This window comes from Jaculus jaculus, chromosome 8 (assembly GCF_020740685.1).
Source record: "Jaculus jaculus isolate mJacJac1 chromosome 8, mJacJac1.mat.Y.cur, whole genome shotgun sequence".
Classification (NCBI taxonomy): Eukaryota; Metazoa; Chordata; class Mammalia; order Rodentia; family Dipodidae; genus Jaculus; species Jaculus jaculus.
Window position 1 is genome coordinate 44,624,650 of NC_059109.1, and position 12,471 is coordinate 44,637,120.

Genomic DNA, 12,471 nt, shown 5'->3' on the forward strand with positions numbered 1-12,471 from the left:
TAAGTGCAAAAGACATCGTGGATGCTTCTGTATGGTCGTCTCATGCTGTGCATGCTGCAAATGTCCTCCACGAACGGATACTGCAAGGGGCACAGCCCCTGCGTGGGCAACACCTCACCAACACGGAAGCGTGCGGATGCTCTCTCAGGAAGATGAAGCTAGCTCCCCTGGTGCCACTCGGCTCCCTGGCAGCAGCTGCAGCTCTCGGCCTCCCTCCCCGGGCGGCTCGGCTGCTCCTCCCTCCAGATGTGACCTCTGTCCCTCCTTGGCACGAGTGCCAGCCCTCCCCAGAGCCAACCACCTTCGCCCCGGCCGCCGGCGTGGCCAGCAGTCCAGTCCCCCCGCCGCCCGGAATAGAACCGTCCTGGGGACCGCCCGAGCCGGCGGGGCGCCCCGCTCCCGTTACTCGCCGCCGCCGCCCCCTCGTCCGCGCGGCCCGCGGGCTGCAGCTCGCCGAGCCCCGGCTACCTGCGAGGCCCGCTGCTCCTTCCACAGCTTCATCTGGTCGCTGGCGGGATCCCGGCTGTCCGCCATGCTGAGGGACGCGAGCGGCGGAGCACGGCCCGGAGCGCACGGTCTCCACCCTCGGAGAGCGGAGGCTCCAGCGGCCGGCCGGAGTAGGGGACTTCAGGCTCCGCCAATCAGCGCCGCCCCCCGCCCCCTCGGGATCTCAGCCTTCTGATTGGTCCCTGGGATTTCAGAAGGGACAGGATTGGGTGGCCTCTCGGACCGCGTCTCCTGATTGGTCGCTTGGATTCCAAGAGGAACGGGACTGGAAGCCCGGTGGGGCGAAAAGCAGAGGGTGGGCGGAGACTGGGAGGAAGCAGGGCGCCTCGGTGACATCCCCCCACCCCACTCCCGGTGAAGGGTGCTCTCTGAACTCTATCACAAGTTTAGGGTTCAGTTCCTCTTGGTGAATTTATCGTCCCCTAATGCAAGCATTGGCCTAAGGAAGGATGGCTGGTTAGTTGTTTTTCTGTTTTTTTCTCTTGTTCCTATCTTATCACTTACCTAGCGAGTGAGACAATTACTTATTATGAAAGAACGCTCTGGGACATGATCTTACTGCAAATAGGTGTGGGGGAACAACCAAGATAGACTGTCATCTGATTTGTCCCACTGTGTCAAATTGGCATCGAAGGATCGTAGTAAGAGACAGTTTTCTTCTTCAAGGGAGAAGTTGGGAAGCTCTGTGTCTTTAAAAGTCTGCGCTGGAAGCCTGGCGTGGTGGCTCACGCCTTTAATCCCAGCACCCAGGAGGCAGAGGTAGGAGGATTGCTGTGAGTTCGAGGCCACCCTGAGACTTCATAGTGAATTCCAGGTCAGCCTGGACTAGAGTGAGACCCTACCTTGAAAAAAAAAAAGTCTGCGCTAGAAAACAGTGATAGTACTAAGCGACTGATGTTTCACTTTAATCAACAAATTGAATATTTTCTCTCTGCAAGTTCTTAGGCTTATCTTTAAATACTTTGACACATATGTGAATATGGAACCGTCCTCAAATTAAAATTTTTCAGCTACTACTTTGGATTATGGATAATTGGTAGGGGACATTTTAGATTTTGTTCTTGATTTTACAGAAGTGTGATAGCGGTTCCTTGGAAGAAACAGTCCCCAAATTGATCTTATCCCTGTACAACTTTTCTTATATTGTACTCAATGCAATTGTGCAAACTCTGTTCGCTGTGAGATTGGTTTGGTATTTTTTGCTACCCACACCATTCAAACTACCCCTAGACCATGAGTACAGGGTCTTTTCACATCTAGAATGCTTTGAGTGCTTACTACATGCCAGTTTTCAAGTATGTTTGCTGAATTTACCCAAAAACACTGTAAGTTATATACTAATACTTTCCTCACTATATACATTAGGAAACTGAGGTATGAGGAGGTTAAATAAATAACTTACCCAAAGTCACACAATTTTTAAGGGACACAATCAAGATGCCAGCCCTGTCTGTTCATCTCCCGCATCCATCACTTGTTAAATAAGCCAAGTGGATGCTAAAAGAGTCAAACCAGTCCTTTCTTTAGCTAAGATGTACATCAACAAAGTGATTAAGAGACCAGTCATAAGTCACCTTGTTTCTTTGAATGTGCATTGTCATGTTGAGTTGTGAGTTCTGTTACCTTGGATTCCTAAGGAGTTATTTCCAGAGAAACATGACTCCTTTTGTCCTTGTCATGTCTTGTATTTTACAATAATGTGTGTGCTTCCAGCAAAGGCAATGAATTTATTCTGGCTATGCAGGCACAGGCAGAATTTCTACTCGCCAGCTTAATGATTTCTTGCATAGTAATAGTTTAAGTTGAAAAGCCTTCTAAAAATCTTCCATAACTTGAAAGTACTTGAAACCTAACTGTATCACTCCTAAAGGTAATTCAAGCAACTGATTCAGTAAACAAATTTGCCCTGCTTTCAAAGGTTTAGTCATATACACAAAAGCACTTTGTTGATAATAAAGTTGCTGACTAGAAAGTGCTCTTCGCACAAGCCAGGTGTGGTGGCTCATGCTTTTAATCTCAGCACTCTGGAGGTTGAGGTAGAAGGAAAGCTGTAGGTTCAAGGCCAGCCTGGAACTACATAGTGAATTCCAGGTCAGCCTGGGCTAGAACAAGACCTAACTCAAAAAAAAAAAAAAAAAAAAAAAAAAGCTCTTCTCCAATTGTACAGAACTCAGTGAAGTAAAATATACTGACACAAAACACAATGTTTTAATCCTTATGTCATAAAACTCAATGTCAATGTTCAAGAGAAAAGGTTGGGCCCTCAACTACTGATATTTACAGATAAGTTTTTTCACATCAATAATGGAAGCAAAAAAAAAAAAAAAAGTGGAGTAAATGAACTGTGTGTCTTGGCAGAGGATGGAGGTACCAAGCCACAGGAGCAGTGACAGAAGCCAAGATAATTATTTACTTATGTTTGGAGTCCACCCAGTCTCTAACAAACTGAGAATCTTCACATATTTCTCTTCTGTTCTCTTCACTGTGGCCTTATGAAGTCAACATGGACAAGTGGAGGAGGAGAAGCGCACAGGAAGAGATGTATTACAATTCACAGTGGGCCTCTGGCTGTAAGGGGTGGAGTGAACACACTGCACCTCGGGGGTCCCAGCTCGCCGCAGACCAGGTCTGAATGTGCAGAAGACAAAGATTCGTGATCTAAGTGGCATGTGGCCTCTGCTCTGCCTATATTGCTTTACCACCACAAATCTGTTTCCATAACTCAGAGACAGCCCAGAGGTCCCTTGGTATCTGGTTATGGCCATAGTTCCTGAGGGGAAGTTCTTATGCTCTTTCTCTACTGCATATGTTCCACGCTACTAATCTTAGTGTTGGAGAAAAGAAGAAAAACAAGACCTGAAGTTGGGTTTTGCTCTTACTTCTTTTTTCTGAACTTAAAAATAATGTATATTTGCTAATAGCGGCTTGAAAATGCAGACAAGTATGTCAAAGAAGCAACTATTCATAGATGCTAATAAATAACTATCTTTATACCAATTGTTCCCTCTTACCTATACATGAGTATATGTGTGTGAAAGAGAGAGACTTAAATGTAGAATATATAATCATGTCGTGCTCTTTTTCATTTAGCGTTATAGGATGAAATTTATTACCAGGTCATTAAATATTTTTCCCCAAATGTGATTTTTCTCCCCATGGTTGCATTTTGCAAAGATAGTTTATTTACATATTCCTTTAAGGTAAACATTAATTATTTTTTCTAACAGTATAGTGGCATCCTTTATCCCAGTTTGCATTTATTTCCTTAAGATCCATTTTTAGAAGTAGTGTTTGGTTTGAGTTATTTAAACATGTTAAGGTTCCTCTGACACTATGTCTGTTTTTCTAACATTTGAGCCAGTTATAATCTCACTGGCACTCAAAAGTATGGGTTGGTAGTAAAACTTTAATGGTGAGAAGGTGGATTCTGGATATTTATAAGTAACATGTTCTATTAGATACTTCAGAATCTACGCATGGTTACATATCCATGTAATCCCAGCATTTGAGAGAGAGAAAGAATCAGGAGTTCAAAGCTATATCATACTGATGTTGAGGCCAGACTGAGCTACATGACTCCTGAGCTACACGTGGCCCACATGGGCTTTGGGGCTCCACATGGTGTACTTCTCTTCTCCCCACTTTGTTTCCCCTTACCTCTCAGCCTTCCCCTTTCAGCACTCCATTGTAAAATCTGAATATAATGTGGTATTGCAGTCAGGTTCGCATTGCGAGCAGAAATCACCCAACCAAAAGCAGCTTGTGGGGGCAAAAGGTTTATTTTGGCTTATAGACTCGAGAGGAAGCTCCACGGTGGTAGGAGAAAACGTTGGCATGAGCAGAGGGTGGACATCACCTCCTGGCCAACATCAGGTGGACAACAGGAACAGGAGAGTATGCCAAACACTGGCAAGGGGACACTGGCTATAATATCCATAAGTCTACCCCCAACAGTATACTGCCTCCAGGAGGTGTTAATTCCGAATTCCATCAGCTGGGAATCTAGCATTCAGAACACCTAAGTTTATGGGGACATCTGAATCAAACCACCACATATGGTATTATCAAATAATGATAATAAGCTGAGTGTGGTGGTGCACACCTTTAATCCCAGCACTCTGGAGGCAGAGGTAGAAGGAGAGCCATGAATTCAAGGCCAGCCTGAAACTGCATAGTGAGTTAGTTCTAGGTAAGCCTGGGCTATAGCGAGACCATGCCTTGAAAAAATTATAATACCCTTGTGAAGTATTCCGGAACTTGTTTGGTATACTCTCCTATTGCTGTTGTCCACCTGATGTTGGCCAGACGGTGATGTCCACCCTCTGCTCATGTCTTCATTTCCCCCTGCTATCATGGAGCTTCCCCTCGAATCTGTAACCCAAAATAAACCTTTTCTCCCACAAAAAAATTATAATACATTTTAAAAGGATAAGGTGGAGGACAAGGTAGGAAAATAGCTGTGGTTAAAGGCGCTTGCTTGCAAAACTTGCTGGCTTGAGTTCAATTCCCAAGCCACCTACATAATGTGGGAAACATGTCTGGCATCCACTTGCAACAACAAGAGACTCTGGTACACACATTTGCGCACGTGCACACACACACACACGCACACACATATGAATAAATAAGAAGAAGAAGATGCATGGTAGTTTATGCCTTTAATCCCAGCACTCAGGGGCCTGAAGTAGAAGAACTACCATGACTTCAAGGCTAGCCACCATCTACAGAGTGAGTTCCAGGTCATTCTGGGCTAGAGTGAGCCTCTACCTCAAAGTGACAACAACAGAAAGAATCTAATAAAATTGTATATTTTATTGGATTCTTCAAAATGGAGAGTACCTCTTGTCTCATGTTCAGCCATCACCACAACCCAACAGAACTCATTCACCTCGTTACCTATCTTTCATGCCCTAAACTTCTGCCTCCTAAGATCCCAGGGTACAATGCAGTGGACAGTGACCATGTGAAGGGAGCCAAGAAAGGGGGAATCCAGCTGCTATAGGAACACCTAGGAAGGCCTGGAGCCCTCCTCAGGAACTGACAGACAAGTGGAATTGTGGTGAAAACACAGGCATAAGGAGAAATACAGTGCCAAGAGTAAGCATCATGTTCCACTCATCACCCCAGAGATCTAAAGTGATTTCTTCCACTTTCCCTTGAAAGGCTGACTTCATTCCTGGAGGTACAGAGTAGGACTAGCAGAGCAAATATTTTCAACTGGGGTTAAGTCTTTCTTTAGTTTGCCAGGGGCACTGACCTCTGTGTTGTACTTTGGCTTTACCTCCTGTTATTAACTCACTTTCCATCCTGTCAGCTGTGATTTGCAAGGCTAATGTGAAGCAGTTATGTTTAAGAGCAGGGATGGTGTGCCTGGCGTAGAGTTCTTCCCCAGTGCTGTCGGAGGTATTTTGATTGCTCCCAGTATTGTGCTGTAAAGCATTGAACCTGTGCTTACCCTGGGATGTGCTCTGTATCAGAAACCAGACGTGGCTTCTTGGGCTCTTGCACACTGGCAATCAGAGAGAGTAGAGTGCTCACCTAACATTGCAAAGCCCTGGGTTCAAACCCCAGTATATAAAAGAAAGAAGAAAAAGGAAAGAGATAGAAAGGGAGGGAAGGAAGGAAGGAGGAAAGGAAGGGAGAGAGAAAAAAGAAAGAAGAAAAAGAAGGAAATAAAGAAAGAAGAGAGGAAGGAAGGGAGGGAGGAAGAGACAGAGAGAAAGAAAGGTAGGAAGAAAGGAAGGGAGGGAGGAAAGAAGGAAGGAGAATGAAAAGAAAAAAAAGTATAGATGGCGATTGAAACCTCTATAGAGACATGAATAGTTATAAAAGCATACATGTAGGGGCTGAGAAGATTGTTGTCAGTAAGGTGCTTTCCTTTCAAGCATGGGGACCTGGGTTCCACCCCCCGTACCCATGTAAAATGCCACGTGTAGCAGCGTGTACTTGTAATCCCAGCACTAGGGAGGTGGAGACAGACAGATTCCTGAAATCCACCGGCCAACTAGTCTAGCCTAATTGGTGAGCTTCAGACCAATGAGAGACTGTCTCCAAAAGAAATGTACCTGAGGGGGCTAGAGGGATGGCTTAGCTGTAAAAGCATTTGCCTGCAAAGCTAAAGCACCCAGGTTCTATTCCCCAGGCCCCAGGTTAGCCAGATGCACAAGGGAGTGCATGCATCTGGAGTTCATTTGCAGTGGCTGGAGGCCCTGGCACGCCCATTCTTTCTCTCTTTCTCTCTCTCTTTCTCTTTCTCTCTCTCTCTCTCTCCTTCTTTCTCCTTTCTCGCTCCCTCTGTCAAATAAATAAATAAATAAAAATATTTTTAAAAAAGAAATGTATCTAAGGAATGAATAGTACCCGAGGCTGTCCTCTGGCCTCCACATATACATGCACACTCATACATGCATGCTTACACACATATACACACAAACACATGCACACCACACACACCAGCATGCAAAAAACAATTTAAAATCATAAAGCCTTGGGATATAGTTTAGCGGTACAACACTTACCCGGCATGTGCAAGGGGCCAAAGTTCAATTCCCAGCACTGAAAAAAAAAAAAAAATAGATGCCAATTGCAAAAGCATATCTGGTTGAGAGGAGCCACCGGTCGGTCACAGCTGTCATGGTTGTCAAGAATAAAAAGAGGTGTCTGTCCCTCTCCTTTCCTTTCTTTCCATCAACCTGAAGCCTAGACCAGCAGCGCTTCATGAGGCAAATAGCAAGGAAACTGGTTCAAAGTCCCAGCACGAGCGTCAGCCAGAGTCCTTGGTGCTAAGTATATGAATCAAGCAGGTCACTTACCTTTCTACGCTCTTTTGTAAAATGGAGAGCGTAGCACCTCTGTTTTGGTTATGACCTAAGCTGCTGTAACAAAAAGGACAACATCAATGAAAAAAAGAAGATCCAAGTTTCTTCCACACAAAGTCTCTCAGACCCAGAAGGTGCAGGTGGGATTAGGCAGGCAGCTCTTATCTGGAAGCTTCCATCTCTGAGTCTGGGCCCAGTTCACACAGCCATGATTGCATGGCAGCCAGCGGGAAGGGGACACGGGAGCATAGGCAGGAATATTCACTTCCAGAGCCCAACCTGGCCATGGCACACTTCATTTCTGGTCACACTGTATCCCACTAGCCAGAATTTAATCACATGGTCATGACTAGCTATACAGGAAGCTGGGAAAGGTATTCACTTGACTGGGTGACCATGTGCTTAGCAAAACTGAGGCATTTTATTATAAAAGATACTGGTGGTCAGGCATAAGCATCGGCCTCATTGGGGAGGCTTCAGGGAGATGACAATGGACAATGAGTCATCAGTATTCCAGTATCCCCAGTTACAATTTCCATTGCTCCTGGCCCCATGTGGCTTTGGGGAGGGGGGGGCATGTGTTTGTGGATATCCACATGCCACAGCACATGTATGGAGGTCAAAGGACAACTTGTGGGTGTCAGTGGTCAGCTTCCATGGCTTTTGAGGCAGAGTGTCTCATTGTTTACTGATTTCAGTTCACATGCTTAGCTGGCCCACGACCTTCTGGGAAATTCTCCTGCCCTTCCCTCTCTCCCTCCCACCTGTCTGCAGGAGAGCCTGACACAGCTTCTGGCTTTTACATTGGGCCTGAGGATCCAAACCCAGGCACCCAGGCTTATACCACAAGGACTTTACCCACTGAACCTCCTCCCAACCCTCCATGTGACTCCTTTATGTACATGTCAGCTGTTTCTAAAATTCAGCAAACTTTATTTGGGAGATCATTCTACCCTTATCCCTACTGGGCCTACTTGGGGTTAAGAGGCTGCCTCTGGCCACCGCACACATGGTACAACCTCCCATTGTGAAGAACAAAATCTTCCCATCTCATAAAACTGCCCTCCAACACAAATTTTAACAAAAAAAAAAAAAAAAACTTACATTGCTCCTACCATATTCAGGAGTTCTCCATTGTTAACTTATCTAATTATGAACCCTAATTATCTTCACTTCCCAAAATCACATAGCCAATTAGTGATGAGGTCAGGGTTGAGACAAGGCAGGCACTAGGGAGATAAAATCTCAACTCCTACATTTTTTTTTCCCCCTGCCACAAAGTGGGTAGAAAAACAGGAAGACCTGAAGTGTGTGTCCTACATTCTTAGACTACCCCTGAAGCACTGCTCCTCCTCCTGCCCACCTAGAATCTGGCTTTGTGGGGAGCAGGGGGATTGTGAAATCCGTGTTTTACATTCACATGATTGAAATAGACCGCAGGAAAATAGCATGCAAACTCTGAAGTTAGGAATGGGAGGTGGTTGTAAAAGGCGGGCAGAGAGCCAGTGAGATTGAGGAATAGCCGTGGGGGTGGCAAGGGTTCCTAGGACAGCCAGCTGGGGAGGGGGCTTCTAAATGAGCTGTAGGAATGGAGGAAAAGGGGGAGCTCTTCAGTCCCCCTCCTGCCCTACAGCCGAGGGCAGACAGAGACTTGGACTTCTTAGAAAGTAGAATGAATATTTCCTAGAAAAATAAAGTCCGTTCAAAGACTCAATTTCTACCAGGCAAAAGCATCCATTAACTTGGATTTCCATGGATGTGCAGCGCCCGTTCCAGGGTATATGAGCCTGAACAAATGCAATTCTAAGACTTTGGGACATGAAGCAATATCTCCTAAGTGTGCCAAGTGTCAAAAGCAATTGCCTCACGAAAACAAAGGTCACTTGTGGAGATTTTTGTAAACAACATGATGCCTGTACCTTACACTCAAATGGGTCAGAGAAGAGGTGTGCGTTTATGACAGCACATGGAAATGACAAACAGGCAAAACGTGGGTCAAAGGTAAACTAAGTACCACTTTTGTAACTTTTTGACATTTTAGTGTTATAGCAAAGAAAAAAAGTTACCAAAAATATAAACGTATTCCTTGAAGAGCTCATGTGCATGCACTTTCTCAGAAAATGCTTTAGTGACAAATTCGTCAGCAGCAGACTGAGAGGAAGAACAGGGTCCGACTTAAACCACATGTGCAGGGAAGCATCAAGAACAAGGGAGAAAAAAGCCCAGAAGGAAGTAGAATTCCAGTTTCACCTGCCTCGCATTTGACCTTGGACCCAGTGGGTTTTTGGAGAAACAAGTTAAGACACAAAGATAGAGCTTAAGAAGTAGGAAAAATATAAACAAAGAAGCCATTAGAGAAATGGCCTATGCGTGTCTTGATCCTTGTGTGAGATTTAATGTGTTAAGACTTAGAAAACTATTGAGGTCGGGCTGGAGAGATGGCTTAGCTGTTAAGGCACTTGCCTGCAAAACCTAAGGACTCAGCTTCAACTCCCCAGAGCCCACATAAGCCAGACGCACAAGATGATGCAGACACACAAGGGGGCGCATATGCTCCCTCTCTCCCTGCCTTCCCTCTCTCTCTCTTTCTCTCTCTCTCCCCCTCCCCCTTGCTCATTCTCTCATTCTCTTATTTAAAAAAATTAGTTTACCCCATATATTACCATGAGATAAGGAATTACTTGACAATGAACATATTCCTGACATTTTTATTGCTATATAATTTGCTGTTTGTTTAGTAAATATCAGGGCCTGATTTTATGGCTACCTTGTGGTATTTATAGCAAGGCTCTATCTTGTTGTAGGTTTACACTGTTAGGCTCAGAGATTATGCAGTATATTGTTATGTGGACAGAGATCCTGAGAACACAAGTCTCGGTGCCAACGTTGATTATATTCAGGAAAGGTGCCCTGCCTTGTACCAACACACATTTCTCAAACATTCTGTGTTCCTGATATCCAAGCGTCTGTAGAGATAATCAGCCATGGAGTAGACCACAAACACAGTATCATGACGTTGGAAAGGGAAAGGGACTGGGGTGGCTAAAGCCCATAACAAACAGAATGTGTAAAGATACCAGCCACCAAGACTCCTCTGTGGCACAGAGAACCCCACAGAGCACCCCACTTAGCAGCATGACTCAGAAGGGCACTGCTGGCCCCAGACTGCAAGAACTGGGAATTCAGCATAGACATGTGGGCATGTGTGGTCCGTATCAAAATAGGCAGTCATATGCCCTCCTGATATCATACCTCCCATGGATTTTATCTTTTGCCCTTCTTCAACATATTAGCATGAAATTCCATAACAGAAAGATGAAACACACACACACACCCCTCCAGGAGAAGTAGATAACATAAACTACGATAGTCTAACCAATAGCAAACCAAAGCCAAAGTTGTATATAGTCTTTGCCAGTGTGTTTTATTAAGAGGCAGAATTTTTTCTTGACAACTTCCATAATTGTAGACAATATTCCATAGTAATTCCCTCCCTCCCCCTTCCACTTTCCCCTTTCAAACTCCACTCTCCATAATATCCCCTCCCCCTCTCAATCAGTTTCTCTTTTACTTTGACGTCATCATCTTTTCCTCCTATTATGATGGTCTTGTGTAGATAGTGTCAGGCACTGTGAGATCATGGATATCCAGGCCTGGAGGAGCACTTTGTAAGGAGTCCTACTCTTCCTTCGGCTCTTACATTCTTTCCACCACCTCAATGGTGTGATAGAGGTACTTCAGTGCTGAGCACTCCTCTGTCACTTCTTCTCAGCACCATGATGCCTTTTGAGTCATCCCAAGGTCACTGCCATCTGAAAAGAGAAGGTTCTCTAACCAAACGTGAGAGTATCATTAATATGGGTATGAACATTAAGAGAAGTGCTTACTGGGAAGTTTGCTGAGCATTCCCACCAACAGTGTAGAAGGGATCCTCTTTTTCCACATCCTCACCAGCATTTATGGTCATTTGTTTTCATGATGGTAGCCAATATGACAGGAGTGAGATGGAATCTCAACATAGTTTTCCCCTCCCCCTGGTTTTTTATTATTATTTTTAATTTTTTTTAAATTTATTTATTTGAGAGCGACAGACACAGAGAGAAAGACAGATAGAGGGAGAGAGAGAGAATGGGCGCGCCAGGGCTTCCAGCCTCTGCAAACGAACTCCAGATGCGTGCGCCCCTTGTGCATCTGGCTAACGTGGGACCTGGGGAACCGAGCCTCGAACCGGGGTCCTTAGGCTTCACAGGCAAGCGCTTAACCGCTAAGCCATCTCTCCAGCCCTCCCCCTGGTTTTTTGAGGTAGGGTCTCACTCTAGTCCAGACTGACCTGGAATTCACTATGAAGTCTCAGGGTGGCCTCCAACTCACAGCAATCCTCCTACCTCTACCTCCTGGGTCCTGGGATTAAAGGTGTGCGCCACCACGCCCAGCTTTCAATGTATTTTTAATCTGCATTTCCCTAATGACCAGGGATGTAGAGCATTTTTTAGGTGTTTATATGCCATCTGTATTTCTTCTTTAGAGAGCTCTCTATTTAGTTCCATAGACCATTTTTTTAACTGGGTTGTTTGATCTCTTATTATTTAATTTTCTTTAGTTCTTTGTATATCCTACGTATTAATCCTCAATCAGAAGTATAGCTGGCAAAGATTTTCTCCCATTCTGTAGGTTGAAGAGACAGAATTTTTAAAAATAAAAGCAGGAAGAGGAGGAGGATAAAGAAGAAAACAGAGTGTAGACTTGTTAGGAAGTCTTATCTACACCACAGCAGATGGCCCCAACGCCCACTATCAGCCATTTCAGCCACTTTTGCGCATGTGTCTGGCTATACCTAGGAAATGATGTGCAGCTGGCAACACCATCCTGCACGGAACATTTGCATACTCTCCTTCCCTCTGCAGCACCAGAAATTTGTGCATGGGGAGTCAGGAAGGCTGAATCATAATTAAGTACCGATGTGTGAGTAACTTACACTGTGGTGGACCCAAATAAAATTAAATCCTAGAACAGAGGCCAGTGTTTCCCTGAGAAAGCCAAGCTTCTGGTGGAGCTGAAGTCAGAGTGAACTATGAGGGTCTGGCTGTAAAGGAAGGCTTAGAGGGTATTGGAGAGAGAAGGGCAAGCTAATGAAGATAATAGATGT

The 12,471-nt window shown here is 44.9% G+C and overlaps 1 protein-coding gene and 1 long non-coding RNA gene across 3 annotated transcripts in view; one reads left to right on the plus strand and one right to left on the minus strand.

Moving 5' to 3' along the window:
• The window catches only part of Cat (catalase), a 41,106-nt gene extending 40,480 nt beyond the window's left edge, over positions 1 to 626 (minus strand). Inside the window, exon 1 of the mRNA XM_004660823.2 lies at positions 469 to 626. Within this exon, the coding sequence (XP_004660880.1) occupies positions 469 to 534 (66 nt within the window). The 5' untranslated portion in view covers positions 535 to 626. The remainder of the gene's footprint in view (positions 1 to 468) is intronic.
• LOC123462918 lies at positions 479 to 3,504 on the plus strand. Of its 2 annotated transcripts, none has more exons than XR_006638560.1 (2): positions 479 to 963; positions 2,866 to 3,504. It is a non-coding gene; the product is annotated as an uncharacterized LOC123462918 (long non-coding RNA). The 2 variants fall into 2 exon arrangements; XR_006638559.1 differs by having other exon boundaries at positions 3,006 to 3,504.
• The last annotated feature ends 8,967 nt before the right edge of the window (positions 3,505 to 12,471 follow it).